The sequence below is a fragment of the Lycorma delicatula genome, chromosome 12 (assembly GCF_047948215.1).
Source record: "Lycorma delicatula isolate Av1 chromosome 12, ASM4794821v1, whole genome shotgun sequence".
Taxonomy (NCBI): domain Eukaryota; kingdom Metazoa; phylum Arthropoda; class Insecta; order Hemiptera; family Fulgoridae; genus Lycorma; species Lycorma delicatula.
The window spans coordinates 21,814,676-21,841,742 of NC_134466.1; the positions used below are offsets into that span (position 1 = coordinate 21,814,676).

General features: G+C 32.7%; 1 protein-coding gene across 4 annotated transcripts in view; it reads left to right on the top strand.

Moving 5' to 3' along the window:
- Positions 1-27,067, top strand: part of LOC142332714 (uncharacterized) — a 406,945-nt gene that overhangs the window by 340,156 nt on the left and 39,722 nt on the right. For all 4 annotated transcript variants that reach the window (XM_075379296.1, XM_075379297.1, XM_075379299.1 and 1 more), the window contains 2 exons: positions 14,720-14,905; positions 17,995-18,157. In XM_075379296.1, coding sequence (XP_075235411.1) covers positions 14,720-14,905; positions 17,995-18,157 — 349 coding nt within the window. The remainder of the gene's footprint in view (positions 1-14,719; positions 14,906-17,994; positions 18,158-27,067) is intronic.

Below are 27,067 nucleotides of genomic sequence, written 5' to 3' on the forward strand. Positions count from 1 at the left end.
CATTTCTTTTATTTGTTTTTTGTCGCCGATCATTTAGTTTCAGCAATTGTATTACTGTCGTCTACTTTATTAAAGAATTGGAGGATTGTATCCCTTTTTCAAATGAAATAAGTTTAAATGAAATTCAGCAAAACATATATATATGTAATTTAATAAGCGTACAAGGAAGTCATGTGGTGTCCACATCAGATTTTTTTTCTCTGGACGCAAAACGAAGTATCATCAACAGCGCACGGACATGATATTTATGTAGTAAGTAAATAAATATTAAAAATTAACAATAAAATCTAAATCCCAGTCGTATAAAAACACAGCAAAAATGGAAAGCGCCTGTTAAGTGTGCTAAAAGCGAATTAAACCACAATGAAATTGTGGTTTTATTAATAATAATAATAATAATTAAATAACATTAATAATAATCTAAATTAAAACAATAAAAAGAAATTGAGAAATTAATAAAAACAATTATAAAAATTAAAAAACAGGACTGCTAATAATAAAAAAATAAATAAACTGAACAAAAAAAAAAACAATAAATCAAAGTAAAAAGATATATAAAAGACTGAACATCATTATGCGGTATTTAAATAAAATAAAGTGAAATTGATTAACTTTCAGATAGTTTTAATTTTTAAATGTACTTTTCATGTTGTAGAAATAGGAGGCGTTTAAATATTAAAAGTCCTCACCTGGTCTTACATCGATAAATAATTTTGTCCTTGAAAATATTTAAATGTCCTATATTAAAGAGCTCTTTAATAGTTAAAGAACCCGGACTGCGTTTAAATATCTTCGTTAAAGAATAAAATTTTCTGATCGACGCGGTGAGGACTTTTAATCTTTAAATGCCTCCTATTTCTACAACATGAAAAATATATTTAAACAAATTAAAACTGTTTGAAAATTAATCGATCTCCGTTATTTTATTTAATTAAATACTGCATAACGATTTTTATTCCTTTCTTTTCATACCTTGATTTATTTCTTTTAGTTCGATTTATTGTCGTTTTTTACTTCTTGGCAGACGTATTTTTTTTTAAATTTTTATAATTGTTTTTATTATTTAATACTTTTTAGTGTAATCATCGAAAAAAATTCATGTTTGAAAAACTTGTGGATATAACGTATGTAATTTACCGAACCGAATGAGGAAATTTTCAATATTTTAATTTATTTATTTAATTAGAGATTTTTCAAGGGATTGAGTTTCTCGAGAAACCTTCCTGGAACATAGCCGCTAGTTTCATGAGTCTAAGTCCAACCATTCTCGAGATACGCCCTTTTCTCACAATATTTTTTGTATTTGATCAAATAAAATAAAAATATTTTTTTTATTATCTTGTAACCACTCGGTTAACATTTCTGATCACTTTTAAATTTATAACAATGTTTTGAAAAAAAATCAGACATCATTACTTTCAGCGAATTATAACCAACAAACAAGAATTATTATTAAAACATATCAAGGCCGCCCTGTTACATTTTTTTTTTTCATTTTATTTAACATTAACAACGAATATAATGTTTTTTGTTTATACGAGTGATTCAAAGAAACGGGAAATTTAAAAAATTAAATAACGTTAATGAAAAATTTTTTTTAGAAACTGAATTTTATTTCATGTACAAATGTTGCCATTTTAGGATGCATACATTTTAGTTTATTTTTTAAATTGTTCGTGGTTTGACGTAACATCTCAACTGGAATTTCCGCAATTGCTTCTCGTATCTTTGCCTTCAGTTCTTCCGTTGTAGCAGGTCTACTTTGCTTTTAAGGTGACCCCCAAAAAGTAATCGCAAGCTGAGAGATAAGGCGATCTGGGAGGCCATCTAATGTCGCCGTTTCGTGAAACGACGACACGTTGTCCAAACAATCGGCGTACAGCTGCCGTCGATTTTCGTGCAGTATGTGACGTTGCTCCGTCTTGTTGAAAACAGGCTGTGTTAAGAATCGGTGGAAATCTCTTTCGTTGTTCCACAACAAAGGTTTCAAGCACGGCTACGTAACGAGCCGACGTCACTGTAATCGCGAGGTGTCATCCTTAAAAAAATAAGGGCCTATAACACCGTAAGATGACATAGCACTCAACACGGTCACTTTCTGGCTGTGCGACGGACGCTGGTGTATAAAACTATGAATATATTTTATTTTTTCGTTTATACAAATGTTTTTCAGTAATTTATACAATAAAGAATCATTAATGACGCTTGCGAAAGAGTGCAAAATGTGTGAATTTTGCCTGTAAAAGGCTGCATAATGTGTATATTTCTCTCTAGAATGAAGTGAGAGTGGCTTAGGTCACGTGAACAGAATGCTGTTCTCTGATCGGCTGCTGTGCTACAACCTACTACTCCTTTTCAATTTTGAAAAAGTTTCAGTAGCGTTTTCACCGAGTTTAACACAAAACTTGATCGCACAACGTTGCTCATAATTAGTATCACTTATTTTTGTATCGCACAACAAAAACTCATTTCACGAAAAGTTTGTTTACGTCTCACGTGGCAACATGATAAAAATATTAATATATAATATAAATCAACTGCTCATATAACTATATGTTTATTAGTAACTTTACAGTGTAGCCACTTTTTCTGCCAAAAAAACTAATCTCATTACTTTATTTACAGACCTCGTATATCAAAGTAAATATCCCTATAAGGGAAGTTATGCTAACCGAATCAAATTTTGAATTTTAGGATTTTTACAAATCTTCACATTTCACGACCTTTTCTAATGAAAAAAATAATTTTAGCGTGGAAAAATCTTGGAAGGATATATGTTGATCAGGTTGCGTTCGATATCTCCAGATTGGATTTAACAATTTTGATGAAATTTGGCCCGATGATTTCTGTATGTGGTAAATCGAGGCATTTAATTGCGATCTAGGGATCTAGGACATACGGACCTCGTGAATTACTTATCTCAAAATTTTATTCAAAGGGTAGGTTTTATTCAAATAAGCAAAAAATACTTTTTTCTTGTGTCTGGACTTCAAGTAACATTGCTGTACTAGATGATTCCATTGCAATATGTTAATTTTGGTTATGTATTTAAGCTATTTCGTTTAGGGTTGGGAGATAAGACTTTTTCATTTATCGTTTTGCTTGATATCATCGATTAATCGATTTTTATAAAATTTTGTACACTGACTTCTGAATGTGTTACGGATGTCATTAAATTTTGGTTCCAGTTGGTCAAGGGTTTGGAGAGGTAAAATTGTTACGGGTACCGTATATCAAAGTTTTTTCTCAAAGGAATGAATTTTTTTCGTAATTCCTGACTTTAGTAGTTAATGTTCCACGTAACCTTTCCTCTAAATAGAAGTGACTAGGGCTTATTCATCTGTAGTAAGACTTGTTTGTCGGCTTCTTTTTAAAAAAAAATAATAAATGTGTTTTTTTAATTTTTTTTTTATTTTGACTAAATAAGGATTTATTTTATTCTCAGTCAGTTTCTACTATTAGAATTATTCCTTGCAATAAATATTATTATTTACTAAGAAAAATATTTGTAGCTAAAGTTGAAAATTTTAAAATGATGTCTCAAAAACTATATTTTTAACGATATAAAAGTATATTCCAAGAGATATATTTTTCATCTAACTTTGCTTTTACATTAGTATTCTTTAACTAAATAATTCTATTTCACAAGATTAAAGTTAAATTTTTCGAATGCATTATAAATATTAAAGTTAAAACTATGAAATGACTGTTTTTATAGCTAATAAAACGATTTTACGAATTGCATTTAATATTTAAAAACCTACTTTAAGTTAGTAACATACTTCTGCCCTTTAAATTTTTAAACGTTCGATTTATATACTGTATAACCGTATAAAGTTACTCTGAATGTGGGTCAAATTAATCGAACGTACGTTCAGTTTAAAATAGGTTTTGGCTTTCAGTAATGTAAACACATTACTTACTAAAGTTTATTTTATTATCAATATTTTCAAGAAATAAAAACCACCATAATTTAACAAGTTCAATGTTAAATACTTTCTTGAAAAGCTATTTTAAAAAAGCTTATAATTATTATAAGTTTACAAAAGATTATGCTTGTAAAATAGTTTTTCAATTTAATTAATTTTTTTAATAAATAAAACCGAGTGAAAAGTCGGAAAACTGTTTTGTCGGGTAAGTAATGCAACTTCGGCTATTCAGAGCTTCGCCCTCGATCGACTACTATTTAGCAGGAAAATGAAGTGGATTATTATTAAAGAATTGATTATACAACAAAAGAAAATAATTATTTTTAAAAAAAATCTTATTAGGATACCACATGACTTCTTTGTACGCCTGTTAAATTACATATACACATTTTTCCTGAACTTCATTTAAAGTTATTTAATTTGAAATTAAGATATGATCCTCCAATTTTTTAATAAAAATGGACAGTTACACAATTGCTAAAATATTAGTTTTTATTAACATCAAATATTTATATTATTAATTCGGCAATCTTACCTGAAATATAAGATTTTAATATAAGATACCAATATATACTTGGCATTTATAGACCTAGAAAAGGCATTCGATAACGTAAACTTGAATAAAATGTTGAACATTTAAAAAAAATTAGGGTTCAAATACAGAGATATAAGAACAAATGCTAATTACATTAATAATTGAAAAACATAAGAAAGAAACCGTAATAAGAAAGAGAGTCCGACAAGGATGTTCCCTATCCCCGTTACTTTTTAATCTTTTCATAGAATTAGCAGTTAATGATGTTAAAGAACAATTTAGATTCGGAGTAACAGTACAAGGTGAAAAGATAAAGATGCTACGATTTTCTGATGATATAGTAATTCTAGCCGAGAGTAAAAAGGATTTAGAAGAAACAATGAACGGCATAGATGAAGTCCTACGCAAGAACTATCACATGAAAATAAACAAGAACAAAACGAAAGTAATGAAATGTAGTAGAAATAACAAAGATGGACCGCTGAATGTGAAAATAGGAGGAGAAAAGATTACGGAGTTAGAAGAATTTTATTATTTGAGATGTAGAATTACTAAAGATGGACGAAGCAGGAGCGATATAAAATGCCGAATAGCACTGGCGAAACGAGCTTTCAGTCAAAAATATAATTTGTTTACATCAAAAATTAATGTAAACGTTAGGAAAAGATTTTTGAAAGTATATGTTTGGAGCGTCGCTTTATATGGAAGTGAAACTTGGACGATCGGAGTACCTGAGAAGAAAAATTAGAAGCTTTTGAAATGCGGTGCTATAGGAGAATGTTAAAAATCAGACGGGTGGATAAAGCGACAAATGAAGAGGTATTGCGGCAAATAGATGAAGAAAGAAGCATTTGGAAAAATATAGTTAAAAGAAGAGACAGACTTACAGGCGCTTGAATATTGGAGAGACAGGTAGAAGGGAAAAATTGTGCTGGCAGGCAACGTTTGGAATATGTAAAGGAATTTGTTAGGGATGTAGGATTTAGGTATACCGAAATGAAATGACTGGCACTAGATAGGGAATCATGGAGTGCTGCATCAAACCAGTCAAATGACTGAAGACAAAAAAAAAACCTGAAATGCTAGGTTAGAGTAAAAGGCCGTTGATTACTCTTTAAATAAATCGTTTACCAAATAATCCAATAATAAAATCTGATTATTCTACACCGTAAGGTCAAAATTAATAATTGTAACCGGTATACAGGAGTTCAATAAACGGAATAATTTAATTATTATTAACTTTTATTTATTAGACACCGCAGAAATCTTGTGCATATTTCGCACAAAAAAAATGTCAACAACCACTTTAAATTGAATACAATAAAAAAATGTATTTAAAAAAAAAATAAATATACAATTTTTATACGAACTTGCTAAGAAATTTCAAAAATACTATTGTAAATCATAATTTTCATTTAATATTAAATAATCAGATGTTTCACCTCTATGAATCGCGCCGCTAGATAGGATTATTTGATATTACTAGGTAGCGTGCAGAAACTTGATAATATACTTGAAATACTCGTAAGAACATTTAAAAGAAATATATACTACAACTGTTTTAATAATAAATGAAAGCACTGAAAATGAAACAATGTTTTTTCATTACCATCACTTCTTTAAAAAAAATAAAATTATTATTTTACAAGAGATTATACTAGTTTTATTAAAAAAGGAATAAATAAAACAGAAATAAATTCGATTGGTAAAATCGAATTTAATGATAAAAATCGAGAGTTACACTTACGAAGTAATAATTCCAATCATCACGGATCTTGGATTCGTAATGGTCATTTACTAGTTTTATTAAAAAAGGAAAAATATGCTATGAATGATATGACTATCGACAAAAAAAAAATTGGCCTTGAAATTCAATTTGTTTGTTCTAAGGCAATAAATTTGAATAATAAATCCATAAGATCAGTAATTCATAAAAGAATAAAATAAAACGCAGTAATATCCAAACAAAATGAAATTGTAGGTAAATCGGTATCGTAAGAGTCTCGCAGATATATATTTCCGCTCAAAAAAGAAAAATTTATGCAATACAAATAAAACTATTTTTTTAAATTATACTGATATCAGAAAAGGTACGACACTGCATTTCTATTATCAAAATCTGTTATTAAATTAGAATTTTCTTTTTAAAAAAAATACATGTTAATATATGTAATATAGATAATAAACAATGTTTAAACGTTCCATATAATAAGCAAAAATTGTAATAAAACTATTACCGGTTCGATTTCATTTATTAAACAACGAATAATCATAAGAATTGTTTATTTCTCTAAATGTGATATGTATTACATGTAAATGAAATCGGGCCGGTAAGAGTTTTGCAACAGATTTTTGTTTTTTTTTTGCTTCTTATATGGAACGCTTATTATCTATTATTGTATTTCTATTGTCTATTACATATACTTAACATCCATTTTTATTTTAAACAAAATTCTAAATTAATAACAGATTTTGATAATACAGAGTGTCCCATATAAAACGCAACCCATCAATCACTCATCCATGAAATTTCAAAAGTTAAGCTTACTCCCCTACTCGTTACTGAAATGGACTCCAATATCTGAACATCGCGGCGACGCAGTAGAACACTACCGATAGTAACAATGCAATCATAACGTTCAGTGTCTTGCTAGAGACAAGATGGTGTTTTCGCTAGATGAACATGTTTTCATTGTCGACTCGTACTTCAGTACGAAATCAGCGGTCGCAGTGCAAGATTTGTTTCGCGTAAGTACACGGATAAACCATCTCCTAACAAAACATCAGTATTAACGTTAGTCGCAACATTTAGAGAGACCGGTTCTCTTAATAACAGGGAACACAAAACATCTGCGTCGGTGTTGAATACAGATACGGTCGCTGAAATCAAAGACCGATTACTCGCCTCGTCAAATAAATCGATCAGACTTTTATATCTGCTGAAATTAATTAGTCTAAATCGACTGTTCATCGGGCGACCAAACGATTACGATTACGACCTTATCGCATTCAAACGGTTCATCGACTTCTTGAGCTCGACAAAGAAAAACGGCTACAATATTGTCAACGGTTCCGTCGATTTCTGCGAGAGGGAATTAACGTTACGGATTCGTTATTTTTCACAGATGAAGCACGGTTTCATTTGGACGGCTACGTAAACAGCCAAAACAGTAGAATTTGGAGCGCTGAAAATCCCCGCGTTTATCACGAAAAACAATTACACCCGCAGAAGTCGGACGTGTGGTGCGCGATATCGCGGAAGAAAATAATCGGTCCTATTTTATTCGAGTACACCATTAATGCAGAACGATATCGGATATTTTATTTCGGTTCATCGCGCTCTTGGAAGAGGAAGACAGACACTGCCGGCTACAACATGACGGTGCGACATCGCACTACGCAGGTTCAACTTCTGATTTCGTTGAAGAATTCTTTGGTAATCGTGTTATCGGTCGAGGCTTGTGGCCACCAAGATCTTCAGATTTGACTGCGGCGGATTTTTTTCTACGGGGTTACCTCAAAGAAAAAGCCTACAGCGACAAACCACGAACATTTGAACGATTGAAAGTCGATATTGAACAAGCTGTATTAAATATCCAGCCACAAACTTTGAAAAAAGTTGCAAGAAACGCTGTAAAAAGAATTGAAGCTTGTATTCAAGAAGATGGCAGCCACTTCCAACATTTTCTCTAAATGTAAGGTAATGGATGGTAATAATAAAAGTTACATTTATATTTACACATGCCTTTTTATTATTTCAATACCTACCAATATAAGGTTAGGTTGCGTTTTATATGGGACACCCTGTATAAATGCAGTATGTTATCTTTTTCGATATCAGAATCGTTTTGTTAAAAACAATTTTATTTATATTACTTAAATCTTTGTTTTATGAACAGAAAAATGGTGTCTGCGAGACTCTTACCTTACAGTTTCCATTTTCGTTGTCATTTTCGTATATGTATATATTCAAAATATATTCAATATATATATATATATATTGGTAAATATTTGGTTGCGATTGATAAAGTAGTTTCTCTGTTTATCCCGAGCAAACAAAAACTTTCTTTTTCTTTATTTTTATAGTGTGTGTTTTAAAAAATTGTTTCTTAAGATTTATTCCCCACCACATTTTTTTTTGCTCGTTAATTGTAATCTATTAAAAAAAATAAAATTTGTATTTTTCTTCTTTACTTAAAGGGTAAGTAACTTTGATACCTATATTATATTCCGGACCCAAAATGAGGAGCAATTTTTTTCATTACTTTCATAAAAGTTTAATTTTTATCAAGTTGTACTTGACTGACGTATCCAGGAAAATCGTTAAATATTTTGCCAGCTTTTTTTTTAACAGTACATAACAAATACTGAAAATGAAATATTTATTCTTCTACGTTTCTTTAATCTTGTAAAAAATCCACAGACGTAAAATTTAATTTTTAAAAAATTGTGGAGTATATAGATTTATTATTTTGAAAGGATTATAAAGACAGTAATAGAAAGAGAGGTAAGGTGAAAAATAGATGCGTATAATGTTGAAATAATATATGTAGTATCATTTGTAAGAAATAATTAACAAAACATGTTAATTATGTTTGTTTAAACAGCCGGCAGCCAAAATCGAACTTTGCCTGTATTATTCATATGTTCATAAACTAACTCTTCCCGCATGTAGAATAAATTACCTTTACTAAATGACAAGGGTAATTAAATGTTACAGGAATCTAACCAGAATGTATTTTTAAAATGCATTTTTAATGTATTTTTTTCTACATGCATCCTACCATACTAAACGGCATTTGTGTGTTTGTGTGTGTGTCCCCCTTGAATTAGCACCGGAATGTACCGATCACTAGCGGAAAATCCTGATTCGTTAGTACATGTCAAGCGGCGATCAGGTGTATACTTGTTATACATTGGTTGTGGAAAAATTTAGCACATTTTAACCGAATCCGAATTTTCGGATTAAAATCGCAAAAAAACAGTCGGTCCTGGCGCTTTGAAAAATGTTTCGACCTCCTGGACGATAATCCCATCCGCACCCGACGGATGATAATATTTTCAAGCGCCCTCGGAGCGCCCTTTCAGAAATTGGGGGAGAGTGTGATGGGGTGCCACCGTAATATATCGGCATCCGCCTGTCTGATTTTCACGATTCAAAGGACATATATATCAGCAGGTCGAGCGCTAACTGTTTAACTCATCGAGAACCCTCTTGTTCGACCGCATCTTGGTAATCCGGAAATTAAATCGTTTATCCCTATGTTTTGATTGTACTCACCCACCGTAAAACGTACCGATCCGATCTTTCGCTGAATACGCTCAAACCTGTGCGCTAGCGCAGCTATAAAGTATAAACTTATGAAGACAAAAAGTAGAAAATACAAAATATATATGTAGGCTTAGGTTCCAAGTCTAATTGAATAAATACAATGAAATTGTATCGCATTACTGAATTTATTGTTTCTACTGCACATGAATGAACGAACCGACTACAAAAACTACTGAACCTAGACTGAATTTGTCACGTTTTTTTTTGTTTTTTTTGTCTTCAGTCATTTGACTGGTTTGATGCAGCTCTCCAAGATTCCCTATCTAGTGCTAGTCGTTTCATTTCAGTATACCCTCTACATCCTACATCCCTAACAATTTGTTTTACATATTCCAAACGTGGCTTGCCTACACAATTTTTTCCTTCTACCTGTCCTTCCAATATTAAAGCGACTATTCCAGGATGTATTAGTATGTGGCCTATAAGTCTGTCTCTTCTTTTAACTATATTTTTCCAAATGCTTCTTTCTTCATGTATTTGCCGCAATACCTCTTAATTTGTCACTTTATCCACCCGTCTGATTTTTAACATTCTGCTATAGCACCGCATTTCAAAAGCTTCTAATCTTTTCTTCTCAGATACTCCGATTTGTCACGTAGCCTACCGTTATCAAAACAACGGCCCCTGACTACTGCAAACACATATACAGGGCGTTTCATAATGTTCTTAGGAGTTAACATAATGTGTTGGTCTTCTTCAGACGCACGTCCTATCCAGCGCCGAGGTAATTTTGTGTTAAGGTACTGTCGAACCTCGTTATGAAAACGGGCTGGACAACCGTTTTGCTGGAAAATAAAGTAGTTTAGTAGCTTAGGCGTAAGCCATAATTGTAATATATCCAGGTATATCGTGCCGGTTACTGTCGTTTCCGTAAAAAAGAACGGCCCATACACTGCCTCTCTAGAGATCGCACAAAAAACGTTTACTTTCAGAGAATCCCGAATGCGTTCCGCATAAACGTATGGGTTTTCATTTCCCCAAACTCGCACGTTACGACGGTTTACTTTGCCGCTAATATGGAAAGTAGCTTCATCGCTGAAAATTATCTTGTTTACAAAACCTTCATCTAACAACATCTTTTCCTGTAACTGTAAACAAAAATCGAGCCTACGTGTTTTATCTCCATCAAAAAGACGCCGGATTAATTGAAGACGGTACGGTTTGCATAATAAACGTTTACGGAGAACTCTCCACACTTTTGTTTTCGGAATTCCTATTTCTCTGCCTGCAGCCGCAGTCGATTTTGACGGGCTCCGAATGAAACTTGCACGCACACGTTCGACATTGACTTCTGAGGTCGATGGCCGTCCGGTTGATTTTCGCTTGCACAAGCGACCGGTTTTACTAAATTGTTTATGCCGTGCACGAATTGAATTGTTACTCGGTGGCTCCTTATGAAATTTCAACCGAAACGCACGTTGCAAAGAAATTACTGACTTTGACGAGTGGAATTCTAACACGCAAAATGACTTTTCGCTTCCCGTGGCAGCCACTTTCTCTACTTTCGACGCCTAGCGAGCAAATGTTTTACTAACTGCCTAGTATATGTGGAAAAAACTGTTTGAAGTACTCATTCGTACAGTACTTGTTTTATTCTTATGAGTGAAATAGTTTTTTGTTAATGAATTTTCGAAACTCCGAAGAACATTATGAAACGCCCTGTATATAGGCGGAAAACAGTAAATGAGTTAGGAGCGCAGCAATATAAAAAAAAACTTTTTAAAAACCATGTTATATTAAATGCACTAAAAAGTAGAAAACACACAAATCTTAAATTAAACGCATTAAAAGATAAAAAATAATTTTACGAAGGTATCTCAAAATGCATTTGACAAGCAAGCTTTGATAGTAATATGTAACATTATGTGAAAATCATGACTTCAAATTAAAAATTTGATGTTTTTCCAATATTTTCATACGCGTGATTAATGGCTTATAGAGAGTGGGCTGCCGCGGCTCCCAACTCTTAACTTTCCCACTCTATGACTTTCACATAATCTTGCATATCACCGTCAAAGCTTGTTTGTCAAATCCATTCTGAGATATCGTCCTAAAATAACTTTTTACCTTTTAGTGGGTTTAATTTAATAGTGGTGTTTTAAAGATTTTTTTACGTATTTTTTTATTTATTTATGTGATTGTTTTTCTTCGTAAAATAATGAACTATAACCAGAAAGTAGGCACCGGAATTGACCGATCACTTGCGGAAAATCCCGATTTGTTAGCATCAATTTCCAGAGTTAAATTTTTAATTTAATTTTCATCATACAAAAAAAATAAATAATTTTACACAAGATGTTCAGTTTTGGACACCATAATAATCCCATTCCGAGACGCCACCCCCTAGGGAAACTACCCGGAGGGTCTAGTTGCGGAGGCGTGCCGTAGGCACGCCCTGCAGCTAGTATTACAATAAATCTCAAAATGTTCGTCTTGATCGTAGAAGTAGGCGGTAACTTGTACTTCCATGTTTGCTGTAAAAGAGTTATTGTTGAATTGATATACCATCGGGCGACCCGATTAAAGATATGCCTGTACATCATATCTCTGTATAGATTTATACAGTATCTGGGGGATGGTATGCCTCGACTTCATTTTTAAGGGCGGCGGGTGCCCAAATGCTCACCAACCATGTGAATTCAATATCTATTCAGGTTTCGCCTACCGGCTGATGAGTTGTGTGTCTGCGGGGAGGTCCAGTCGAACGAACATCTAATGTTCGACTGCCCTGCTCTTGGGGGGGCCAGAGACCGGGCCACCCTGGATCTTAGAGGGCAGGGGGAAAACTGGCCGCTCATAAACGGCGAGTCGATGTGGCGAGAGCCGCATTGTCGGACCGTGTGGGAGTTCCTCGATGAGGTTGCGATGTTCAACCGTCATCGTTAGATTGTTTAATTTAAATGGGATTTATTGATTCCTGTAGCGTGTCTGTGGGAAGTCTTCCTTGAAATAATGGCTGCCATCAGCCAGTAATAAGCTCCAAGCGCTTTAAATGGTGGACAGGCACTAGCTGGGAAACAGCGACCGAGGCATGGCGGCTTAAATTGCCGTCTTTTTAACTTATAACTTTTTTAGTTTTAAATTGTAACAAGGGGTGCGCCTCTCCGATCTAGTTTTAATGTGACAAGTGAGCGGTAGGGACACATAAAGCGGGTGCTGTACGGCACCCAGCTTAACCGCTCACGCAAGATAGGAGCTCACTAGGAGCATCAGGAATAACGAGGTCGCAAATCTGTTTTGAGGCACAGTAGCCGTTTTTTGGCACGGAACATTTGGTCTATGCTCTAGAGCGACCGAATTGGGTGGTGGCGGGAGAGATGCCAGCTAACCAATGCCTGTACATCATTACAAAAATGGGTTCTTTTTCGAAATACGATAGCTACTTTTGTCAATTTTTTTTTGTTCCAAATCAGTGGGTATTTAAAAAAAATTATAGATATACTCTAACAAAACTTAACCTAAGCTCGCTTCGCTCGCTAACCTATTTATTTATTTTTACTTGTCGATTTTATTCAAACATGGGTCTTCCAAATGTACCTGAGAGAGGTCCAATATAAGCATTATGCTTGTAATATATATAAATAAAAATGAAAAATGTTCGTTCGTTCAAAATTTAAATCTCCGAAAGTTCTTCACCGATTGCTTTGAAATTTTGACGCAACGTTGCATTCGAATACGCACGGGTTTTTATATATCTACTATCTATATACCTAACATATCACACCTGTGACAGGTGAAAACATGCTTTTTTTAAAAAAACAGTGCTATCTGTTGAACGTAAAAGCAACACACTTTATACTAAATATTTTACGATTCCATATCAGTGTTTCCGATATGTGTGTCCGCTACAGACTGAAAAACTACTGAACCGATTTACGCGGGGAAAAAGAGTAAGAAAGGGAAAAATCGGAAAAGGGAAATAAAAGAAAATCGGAAAAGGCAAAAATCGAAAGGGTAAAAAGGGAAGAAAAGGAAAATGGAAAAAAGAAAAAGGGACAAACGGGGAAAATTAAAAACGGGAAATGGAAATGGAAAGGGGAAAAGAGGAGAGAAAAGGAAAATAAGGAAAGATAAGTGGTGGAAGAGAAGGCAAATGGACGGGGAAATGGTGGAAATGGAATGGGGAAAATGGGGGGAAAGGAATATGGTAGAATGAAAATGGGAAAAGGAAAATTAAGAAAGGGGGAAATGAAAAGGGAAAAGGGAAAGGTTAAGTTTTGTGGAGTTCCTAAAGTTCATTTTGTTAATGCTTTATCAAACTTTCAATTGTGTTAATTTAATAAATATATACTCAAATCTAGGCAATAGCGAAGCATTGCCGGTTCTGCTAGTTATAAATATAATCTTTTCTTTCTTTTTCCTGTTTAGCCTCCTGTAATTACCGTTCAGATATTACTTAAGAGGATGAATCAGGATGATATGTATGAGTGTAAGTCAGACTTGTTCAGTCTCAGTTCGACCATTCCTGAGATGTGTGGTTAATTGAAACCCAACCACCGAAGAACACCGGTATCCACGATATAGCATTCAAATCCGTGTAAAAATAACTGGCTTTATTCGGACTTGAACGCTGGAACTCTCGACTTCCAAATCAGCTGATTTGGGAAGACGCGTTCACCAGTAGATCAGTTCGGTTGGTTTATAAATATAATCTAACCAAACTTAAACTACGCTCGCTTCACTTGACTAGAGAGCGTAGGTTAAGTTTGGTTACATCATATTTATAATTTCTCTGCAAATACCTCCAAAGAAAAAAATTGAAAAAAGTGAGCGTCCCATTTCGAAAAAGTACCCAATAATTCATTAAGCAGCAAAAAAATATAAATATGCTTTCTGAATTAATAATTTTTAAACGTATATCTTTTTTTATATTATGTATTTTTTTTTTTAAACGAGTAATCGTTAGTTTTATGTTTTATACAGGACCTGCATAGAACAGGATGCAGTTTGTTTTGCGGTGTATCCGGTCAGCATAACCAAGCTGTTTTACGTCGAGTTCTATTGGCGTATGCGAGATGGAATAAAGCAGTCGGGTATTGTCAAGGTTTTAATATGCTTGGTGCACTTATATTACAGGTTATGGATCGTTCCGAAATAGATTCAGTTAAGGTAAGGTATTTCTTTTTTATAATATATAATTATCATTCACTATGTTGTATTAAATTAAAAGGGAATAGATCTTGCCCCAAATGAAGTAGGATTTATCGGTGATATAATCTTTGGAGGAACGGATGATAGCATCTCACTGTAAATTTCTCTAAACATCCTAATTCTCAGCAATCAATCTCAATCTCCTTTTCCTACTTCAACCTACTTCTCAATCTCATCATTTCCTACTTCAACCAGCCACTTCTGGGTATTCCTCTTCTTCTTCTTCTTCTTCTTCTTCTTGCATCCAGTTTTCCAGTAAATACTTAAGCCTAAAAGGCTTTTTATAAATTTTCTTATTTACCCATGACCGGATAAGTTCAGCAATTTATCTTGAAAAAGATACAGATAATGATTTATTATTTTAGGTCCTAAACTTAGAAGAAGGAAAACTCTTTTCTTTTTTTTGTCTTCAGTTATTTGACTGGTTTGATGCAGCTCTCCAAGATTCCCTATCTAGTACTAGTCGTTTCATTTCGGTACACCCCGTACATCCTACATCCCTAACAATTTGTTTTACATATTCCAAGCGTGGCCTGCCTACACAATTTTTTCCTTCTACCTGTCCTTCCAATATTAAAGCGACTATTCCAGGATGCCTTAATATGTGACCTATAAGTCTCTCTTCTTTTAGCTATATTTTTCCAAATGCTTCTTTCTTCAACGATTTGCCGCAACAGCTCTTCATTTGTCACTTTATCCACCCGTCAGATTTTTAACATTCTCCTGTGGCACCTCATTTGAAAAACTTCTGATCTTTTCTTCTCAGATACTCCGATCGTCCAAATATCACTTCCATATAAAGCGACGCTCCAAACATATACTTTCGAAAATCTTTTCCTCATATGTAAATTAATTTTTGATGTAAACAAATTATCTTTCTGACTGAAGGCTCGTTTCGCCCGTGCTATTCGGCATTTTATATCGCTCCTGCTTCGTCCATCTTTAGTAATTCTACTTCCCAAATAACAAAATTCTTCTACCTCCATAATCTTTTCTCTTTATATTTTCACATTCAGCGGTCCATCTTTGTTATTTCTACTACATTCCATTACTTTGGTTTTGTTCTTGTTTATTTTCATGCAGTAGTTCTTGCGTAGCTCTTCATCTGTGCCGTTCATTGTTTCTTCTAAATCCTTTTTACTCTCGGCTAGAATTACTATATCATCAGCAAATCGTAGCATCTTTATCTTTTCACCTTGTACTGTTACTCTGAATCTAAATTATTCTTTATCATTAACTGCTAGTTCTATATAAAGATTATAAAGTAACGGGGATAGGGAACATCCCATTCTTATTACGGCTTCTTTCTTATGTTCTTCGATTATTACTGTTGCTGTTTGGTTCCTGTAAATGTTAGCAATTGTTCTTCTATCTCTGTATTTGAACCCTTGAACTGAAAATATTATTTTTTTAAATAAATCAAAAATTTTGTATGAATAAGGTGGCAAACATTTTCAGATAACCCTGAAAAGTTATGTAATTCTGTGTAAAAAGTGTTTCACCCTCGAAAAACTATTACAAGGAGAAAGAATAAGTATAACAGTAAAGTATATCCAAAAAAATTACAATGAAATTGTAAACCGTACGGTAAGAGTCTCGCAGACAATATTTCTTCTGCTAAAAAACAAAAATTTCTGTAATATAATTAAAACTGTTTTTAAAAAACGATACTGATATCATAAAAGTTAAGACACTAGTTATGTAACAAAGAAACAACGATATCATGAATTATCTTATTTTTAATTGTTAAAGATATTCTTTCTTAAAACTGGAATTATTTCACTTAAAAAAAAAATATATATATATATATATATATATATATATATAGAGAGAGAGAGAGAGTGAGAGAGAGTGTTTCTAAAATGGTGGGCTGGCTATACTTTTTCGGATTCTTAACCGAAAAATAAAACCCGAGAGAGAGTTTACAACATAAACGCGATTCCCCTAAAGTGAACTTGTTTTTCGATGTATCTCGTGAAAGAATGTACGGGCCGTTATTTTTTCACCAAGTGACAGTAACCGGAGTAATTTATCTGGAAATGTTAAGCGAATGGCTAACGACTTAACTCCAGAAGATAGTGACGACTTCGTTTTTGTACAAGATGGAGCTCCGCCTCACTGGCATTTACAGGTCAGAAATTATCTGGACGAACGCTTTTCCAGACGATGGATCGGCCGTTCAAGTGAGGAGAACATGGTGTTTAAGCGTTGGCCACCACGTAGTCCAGACTTAACGCCTTGCGACTATTTTTTATAGCGTTATGTGAAAGACAACGGTTTTGTACCGCCCCTTTCTGTTAATATTGACGACTTAAAACAACGCATCACAAATTCTGTTGCTACCGTTGACCGACATATGTTTGCACATGTTTGGGACGAATTGGGCTATCGTGTTCATATCTGTCCGTGTACACATTGAAGATTTATAATCTTAAAGAATTCTTCTATGTAATCGTGTCGACTATTAAAAAATCAATTTTTAATGAGCTATCGAAAGTGTATATTTCATTTGTAATCATCCTATATATTTACCGGTTAGATTATTTTATTGTTCATAAAAGAGAGACTCGTAAATACATAATAAATTCAAACGTGTAACAAATATTTGTTCATAATAAATCATTGAGCATTGCTTTCTGAGTTTAACTGTATAAGATAATAATATAGAATGAGATGAAGCGTATGCTTTGTTTCTGATATTTGTTTAAAACATTGTGATACTTGTAACCTTTGTGTTTTCAGCATCGCTTGGATCTATTGCAATATAACTCATTGTCTACTCATGTTCTTATCTTATGTTGACTGACAAAAGTTTGAAGTATATATATATATATATATATATAATTTTATACATTTTCATGTGTATGTATATAAAAAACAGCGGAGCACTTCTATCTCTCCTTTTCATGGTGACCTTTACACTAGATTCGATTCTCCAACAGAAATATAATTTAAATTGTATAACTTTTTATACCTTGTATTAAATGTATATTATTCGGATAAATTTATTTAAATATATTTTATTATATAAAATAAAAATGTTTCAGGTCATGATATATTTAATTGAAGGAGTATTACCAGAAAGTTATTTTGCAAATAATCTAAGAGGTCTTTCGGTAGATATGGCTGTTTTTCGTGATCTTCTTAGATTAAAATTACCGGTTTTATCACGGCATCTTGAACAGCTGCAATCAGATTCTAAAGATTCAGGTATGTATGAGATTAACTTTTTTTATATTTAATCGAAGTATAATTTAATTTTAAGTTTAAATTATCCTAAATAAGGATGTCTGTAAGGCATTAAGATTCTTATAACATCACTTATACATAAAATATACCAGGTGTGTGAGAAAAGTAATGAGACGACTGTTTACTTACCAAAGTTTTTATTTTTTTAAAACAATATTATCTCCTTCAAAGTCGTTCCCTTGGGCAACTATACACCAGCGGAGTCATTGTTCCCACTCCTGGTAGCAGCGCTGAAAGGTTTCAACTGGTAGGGCTTTTAACCGGTCGGTCACAGTCTTTTGAATGTTCTCCAGAGTTCCAAAATGATTCCTTTTAAGACATTTTTCAATTTCGGGAAAAGGAAAAGGTCACGAAGACTCAAATCAGATGAAAGGGGGGGGGGGTTGAGGAACCGTAGAAATGCGTTTTGAGGTCAAAAATTCCCAGATGGAAATGGCCGTGTGACACGGGGCATTGTCATGATGAAGGATCCACTTGTCTGCAATGTCTGGTCTCACGCGAATCACTCTTTTCCTGAGCCTTTCAAGGACACCTTTGTAAAAACTTCGTTGACAGTTTGTCCTGGAGGAACAAATTCTTTATGCACGATACCACTACTGTCAAAAAAGCAAATCAGCATAGTTTTGATCTTTGATTTGCTCATTCGACTTCTTTTCGGTCGAAGAGATGACGGAGTGTGCCACTCTTCGCTTTGCCGCTTTGTTTCAGGATCGTACTCATACATCCAGGATTCATCCATCACCTATGATCACACGATTGAAGAATTCTTGGTCGTTGTCAATTCTCTCAAGTTCAACGCACACGTTTCTTCGATTGTTCTTCTGTTCCGTTGTGAGGTTTTTGGGCACCAATTTCGCACAAACCTTTCGCATATTCAAATCGTCTGTCAAAATTTGATGTACGGTGAAAGCGTTTAAATTTAACCGTTCACTCATCATCCTTATTGTTAAACGACGGTCTGATCTCACAAGAACCCTCACACGCTCAACGTTTTCGTCAGATTTTAAAGTCGAAGGTCTCCCTGAGCGAGGTTGATCTTCAACGTGTTCTCGGCCTTCCAAAAATGATTTGTGCCAGAGGAAAACTTGTGCTCTTGATAAGCAATGTTCACATAGACCTGTTTCAACTTTTCAAAGGTCACACTCCCGGATTCCCCTAGTTTAACACAAAACCTGGTTGCGCAACATCGCTCTATATTCCGATGCTCCATTTTCGTAACAGATAACAAAAACACAACTTCACTGATGGCGCTGTCAAAAATAATATGTTGGCTGAACGGAGTTAAAACTCGTACTGAGCACGTGGAAGGGATGAACAAACCGATCTAGCACAGATCGGTAGACACAGCGTTGCCAGATCGCTCGCACTGTTAACAATCTCATTACGTTTCTTACACACCTAGTGTATATATATATATATATATATATATATATAAATAATTATATATTTATCGAGTGTTTTGGGATGTGTTTATCAATTCAGGTCATCAAAATTAACAAAAAAATGAATTTTCACAGGAAAAGTCTTTTTCATATTTAGCTTCCGGTAATTACGGTTCAGATAATACTTCAGAGGATGAATGAGGATGATATGTATGAGTGTAAATGAAGTATAGTCTTGTACAGTCTCAGTACGACCATTCCTGAGATGTATGGTTAATTGAATCCCAACCACCGGTATCCACGATCTAATATTCCAATCCGTGTAAAAATAACTGACTTTACTAGGACTTGAACGCTGGAACTCTCGACTTCCAATTCAGCTGATTCGGGAAGATTGTGTTCACCGCTAGACCAACCCGGTGGGTTAAAGGATAAATGACCTATCTCACTTTATTTTCCCTCTGTCTGACATTTTTTGTTTTCGCAGATAAAATTTTATGTAATGAAAATAAAGCGAGATATTTCAATGAAATTTGGTGTACGAAAACATATTTTATAAAACAAGAGGTAAATATTAAAAACCACAACTGTCAAAAAAAACAACAGTTTGTTTGAATGGGTAATAGAAATGTCACAAATGGTGATCTACTTTTTTGCGAAAAATCAGTCCTCTTTACTGAATTAAAACAATAACATGAAGCATACTTAATAAAAACATAAGCAATAGTAAAACATAAAAAAAACATAAGCTATACTAAAAATACTATCTTTTTACAAAAAATAAAAATTAATTTTACTTATTTATTACTTTCCCGTCTAGATCGCCGCTATAGCAGAGCTACAGTTCTAGATCCATTTTGGAAATATGCATTTTTCACTGAATCTTGACGTTTTTTCACCTAAGGAACCCAAAAAAACCGAATGGAAATTTTCCGGATTTCCGTATGTACTTGAGTGTGTTCGATTTCGCACTCTATATCACCTTATATATCCAGAACTGCCGGACCAATTTTGACCAAATTCGGTCAAATTACTTCTATATATGGGGCATTGATGCCATTAAATTTTTAACATAAAAAGGTCAAGGGGGTGAAGATTTAGAGCAAAATCACTTTTAGTATCTCGAAATTTCGCTTTATTAAGGTCATATTTTTCTTAGGCACATTTGTTAACAATTAAAAAATAACAGTATTTGCAAAGTCGCACCCTCACCCCAAAAAAAGCTCTAAACTAATGGCTAACTGGGCATACTGCGTCAATAGTACCCCCTGTCACCACAAGGAGTACTAGTGTTGCAGTCCGCCATCTTGGAATTTCCCCTTTTTCCTGTGGGAAATTCTCTTTTTCCTCATCCTCTTGGACTGGGAAATTAAAAATTCCTCACTGTTGCCAACCAAATTTTTTACACTTTAATATTATTTAATTTGATTTAATTAATATTTCAAAGGTTGGTAGCACTGACGTACAGCTGTTGTAATCGTCTGATATATTGTGACGTCACTGGTGACCGGTATAATTAAGCAAATTAGTAATATTTAAAGTGTAAAAAAGTAACTTGGTCTGGCTTGGGTCTCGAAGTCAATCGCCCGATCGACTGTTTCTTTATATTCCGGTCTTATTACGTTATTAATAAATCGTGTAGGTGATGTATTTTTAATTTTGTGTTTAGGTTTATTTATTAATTTTGGTTTTTTCATTATATTTTTTATATTAATTTTTTTGATGATGATTTTATTAATTTGGTTTATCTAGTTTTGTTTGCTTCTTTCACTAAAAGTGCTCAGTTCCCCTTTTGTGTCTCTGGTACGTTGTTTTTGTGTTCCTAGTGCGTTAAGTCTCGCGGCTACACCAGTCGGCCGACCGTACAATCGAGATTTGTCCTATGTAGATTGTGAAACTATATCAGTTTAGTTAGTACCGACCGTCGCCGCTGGTACCGCCACATCCGCTTGAATTAAATATGGTATGTGCATGCGTTTTAGTTACAATCATTCAATAAAATAAACGAAAAAGTAGTATATATAAATAAAATGATAAATATTTGAAATTAAGTTGCGTGTGTAAGGAGTGAATTAAAAAATACCCACTGTCCTGGATCGTGGCTTTAGCCATGTAGTGGGATAGTCCTACAAGTATATTAATAGCTTTTTTTTTAATTTTAATTATTAATGAAGAAAGAGATTTCAAAATAATAATAAATAAGGTGAGAATGAAGAATACAAAATAACTAGCCCGTTCCTAATTTTCTTCTTAATTTTATAAATTTAAGGAAGGAAAAGGATAAAGTTAAATTATTTGAAATTCTTAGTGAAGGGTTGACTCGTAAATTTTCCATTACCGGAATGTTTGATTTTTTATTATAGCAGACTGTAAAAATACGGTCTCACCCAGTGGGTGGCATGAAAGTGTTATAAAGAAAGCATGTTTTTTTTTTACATTTTATATATATATATATTGAAGTTTACATTATATTTACATTATAAAAAAGCAAAACTCGGTTTTTTCATGTTAAATATTTAACTTTTTTTTCATCAATTAGATTTTTAGCGATTTATTTTTTCGCTCTTTTCCTACAGATATTGAAAAGCAAGGATCATTTAAGTGTGTTCTGATTTTTAAGTTAGGTTATATTTTTTATTGCCTCGTAGTTTTTCAATAACATATCAGTAAAAGTGAGGTAAGGGTGTGAAGCAAACTAAATAATTTTAATATCCACAAAAACATTTAATACATGAATTTATGCCGTATCATTTAAGGAAATGATAAGATTTTGCATTAAGAAATATGATAATAATGAATTCTTAATGTTAAAATAATACGTAGGCAAATTAAAAGAAATTTTTATATAAAAGGACAATTTTTTATTTCTTTCAAAAAGCAGTAACAGAACAAGATTCTGACACCAGTGCCCCCTGTTTTAGTAAATAAGTTCTGGTTTATGATTGAAAAACTTTTTATTAATTTAACCATGTACAGTTTAAATAATAAATGACAAAGAATGCATTTGCTATCTTTAACTCATCATTCTGTCTTGAAACATGTCTTGCACCATGTCTCTCTCTCTCCATTCTGCTCTTTTCCCGGCTTAAATTATAAGAGTTCCTATTATCCTTTTAGATTGTTTATAATTTTTACTCCTTTCTGAAATCTCTTTTTGCACCTTTTACAGATCCATCTAACTCTGTTTTATTTTATTAATATTTCTTCTTTCATTTTATGTCTCAGCCAATTAGCTCTTTCTTGTTCTTCCTTATTCTGAGTAAACTTCTATTCTTGCTTACTTTAAAAACACATTAAATTGCAATAAACGTGCTATGTTTATTTGTTTATTTTATTAAATAAACAGCAGTTATTAATTACATTTATATTTTAATTATTTCACTTTACTAATTTTTTATTAGTGGCAGTGATAAAATCCAACTAAAAAATTATTACATCAATTTTCTATAATAACTCTGTTTTTTGTCGACCAATTTTCAAAAATAAGATGTTATTTTGTACAATGAAAATTTAACATCATGTCCATAAGACAGTATAGTTTGTAGACTTGTTCTGGCATTCCAATCCTTCCTAAGTTGACCTCTTTCCCTCCTTCCTAATGGAGCATATTAAGTATCTGTGCAACCCTAGTACAACCCTAGATGCTGTATTTAAGTCACCATTCTTAAATTAGGGTTGTACTAAAGCCAGCAATCACTTCTGTGGAATTGTACTTTGAATCGACATAAATTTAGGATGTGTAACAATCTATGTTTCTAACGTACTTGTATTACTCTCCATTGATCTTCTATGAAAGCCTTCCTTTCTTTGTAGTACTAATAGTTGCATTAAGCTCTTCTAACATAATATAATCAATACCCACCATCTGATAAGTTTTGTCGGTCATATCAATATTCTGAATCTTACAGTATAAGTTAGCAAAGCGATTCAGCCAAATCATCTTTATGTTTTCTCGGTCCATTTCATCTTTATTAAGATTTTTCATGATTTTATAAGCATAAGCCTGTCTTCCGTGCAAATTATGTTCAAAAGAAAAACTTTTCCCAGCTTTCTGTGCGAGCTTCATATTTTATAGACTTCAAAATTTCTCCCTGAATGACTTTGTAAATATTTCTTACACGCTTTTTTCTTTTTTGTAACATTATTTTTGAGATGTTTATTCCAGACATTCAATCCTTGCTTTTTGTTTCCTTCTAGTTTCTAACACCTCCTATGTTGCACGGTGAATACAAAGCTTGATATTTTCCATTCTTAAAATTTCATTTTTATCTATTTTACATTTAGAACACGGTCGACTTGAGCTTTGATACCAAAATGATGTAAACTACTCAAACAGCAACATGAAATCGCCATATTATGATGATGAATTTTTACAATTTTTCAAAATTAAATATCTTGGTGCAACTAGGAAAATAATGGTAAAGTAATCATTCCAAGAATAAATTTTGGTAAATAACTGGAATAAAGTTAGGGCACGTTTTAAAACAAGATGTCGTCATTTGTAGGGGTCATATCTAAGTAACAATGTAAGCATGTTTGGTTTCAATGTTTAGACCGATTCTTATAAATTTTCAATTTTGAGTAACTTAATAATGAACAGTGTACAATTCTACAACCCTAAAGACATGAATATTGTTTAACATACACTCTTTGCAATCATTTTAAAGCGGCTTAACATTTTACTTAATAAAATATGTTTTGAAAAATTAACAATTATGAAATATAAAGGATTAAAAATTGATTTGGTTACCATTTTACAGTTTGTTGACACGTTTAAACAGTAATATTTTATTTATATCATAAGTCTGTGTAAAAATATATGAATGGAATATTAAAATGATTCTTCAAACCTACGTTATGAAATCATAATATATGTCAAAAGACACAAAATAAAGGGGAAATCGCCATTTTTTTTGTAGTACATTTGTTGTTATTTATTTTGATACATCAAATCCAAAATAGAAATGCCGAGTACACCTTTTTGTTACATTTATATAACTGTAATACATTATTAGTATGGTATCATAATATTAGATTATTTTGTTAACTTGACATGTTTTTCTGCCATTTGAGAAATTATATCGTGTATATGACATAATATTTTTGATGAAAAAGTAAATACAGTAAAATACATCTAAAGTGGTTTCAGAAATCTATCAAAGGGAAAATAATTCTATGTCTCAAATTGCTTCATTGTATTGTTAAAAGTCATTAATAAAGTGAAACTCTCCCAACATTGAAGCGGAAAGTGCTTTTCATTTTTCTTTAAGAATTTATCTTTGTAAAATGAAAATGAAAAAAAATATATTCCATCACAGAATAATAATAACAGTTTGAATGAAAGAAAATCTAACAAAGCGTAATAGTACTTTTTCAGCCTTACCGAATATAATTCAAAAATAATCCATTATAATTTTTTTCTACTGATCTACAGTTGTAAAATAAATCGATATAAAATAGCTGTTTCTGATGTATTAGAATAATCTTTTGAAGAGAGATAATTATTTGCAGTTAGTGGAAAACTCATTCAAGATTATTTTGCATCTGTTAATAAGAACTAAATGTTTTTCTTGTGTTTTAAATTACTTGTATCTTAATTAAAATGAGAATACTTTACGTAACGCTAAACCATACTTTTCATTTCTTCATTATTTAACTATTTTATTTTTCATGATTAATGTAAGTCCGTGTGTATTATTTTTATGGTTCAGAAAAGTGAAAGTTTTTTTTTAAAGTAATAATTTTGTTTGAGTGTCATTAATTTAATTCTATTGCTCCATTATTATTTTGGTTTTAGATTTTCAATAAAATGCTTGGAAATAAATATAAAAAATCCATTTTAATGAAAAAAAATTTTAAAGGATTCTAGAAACATTTAATATACAATTTTAAATTATTGTTGCAACAAAACACAAATAAAGGGGTTTTTTTATCTTCAGTCATTTGACTGGTTTGATGCAGCTCTCCAAGATTCCCTATCTAGAGCTAGTCATTTCATTTCGGTATACCCCCTACATCTTTCATCCCTAACAATTTGTTTTACATATTCCAAACGTGGCCTGCCTACACAATTTTTTTCCTTCTACCTGTCCTTCCAATATTAAAACGACTATTCCAGGACACCTTAATATGTGGCCTATAAGTCTCTCTTCTTTTAGCTATATTTTTCCGAATGCTTCTTTCTTCAACGATTTCCCGCAACAGTTCTTCATTTGTCGCTTTATCCACCCGTCTGTTTTTAACATTCTCCTGTGGCATCTCATTTCAAAATCTTTTAATCTTTTCTTCTCAGATACTCCGTTCGTCCAAGTTTCACTTCCATATAAAGCGACGCTCCAAACATATACTTTCAAAAATCTTTTCCTGACGTTTAAATTAATTTTTGATGTAAATAAATTATATTTCTGACTGAAGGCTCGTTTCGCCTGTGCTATTCGGCATTTTATGTCGCTCCTGCTTCGTCCATCTTTAGTAATTCTACTTCCCAAATAACAAAATTCATCTACATCCATAATCTTTTCTCCTCCTATTTTCACATTCAGTGGTCCATATTCGTTATTTCTACAACATTTCATTACTTTCGTTTTGTTCTTTTTTATTTTCACGCGGTAGTTCTTGCGTAGGACATCGTCCGTGTCGTTCATTGTTTCTTCTAAATCCTTTTTACTCTCGGCTAGAATTACTATATCATTGGAAAATCGTAGCATCTTTATCTTTTCACCTTGTACTGTTACTCCGAATCTAAATTGTTCTTTAACATCATTAACTGCTAGTTCTATGTAAAAATTAAAATGTAACGGGGATAGGGAACATCCTTGTCAGACTCCCTTTCTTATTACGGTTTCTTTCTTATGTTCTTCAATTATTACTGTTGCTGTTTGGTTCCTGTAAATGTTAGCAATTGTTCTTCTATCTCTGTATTGGAACCCTAATTTTTTTTAAATGCTGAACATTTTATGCCAGTCTACGTTATCGAATGCCTTTTCTAGGTCTATATATGCCAAGTATGTCGGTTTGTTTTTCTTTAATCTTCCTTCTACTATAAATCTGAGGCCTAAAATTGCTTCCCTTGTCCCTATACTTTTCCTGAAACCAAATCGGTCTTCTCCTAACACTTCCTCCACTCTCCTCTCAATTCTTCTGTATAAAATTGTAGTTAAGAGTTTTGATGCATGACTAGTTAAACTAATTGTTCTGTATTCTTCACATTTATCTGCCCCTGGTTTCTTTGGTATCATGGCTATAACAAAATTTTTGAAGTCTGACGGAACTTCCCCTTTTTCATAAATATTACACACTGGTTTGTATAATCTATCAATCGCTTCCTCACCTGCATTGCGCAGTAATTCTACAGATATTCCATCTATTCCAGGAGCCTTTCTTCCATTCAAATCTTTTAATCTTCATTTAAATTCAGATCTCAGTATTGTTTCTCCCATTTCATCCTCTTCAACTTCCACTTCTTCCTCTATAACCCATTTTCTAATTC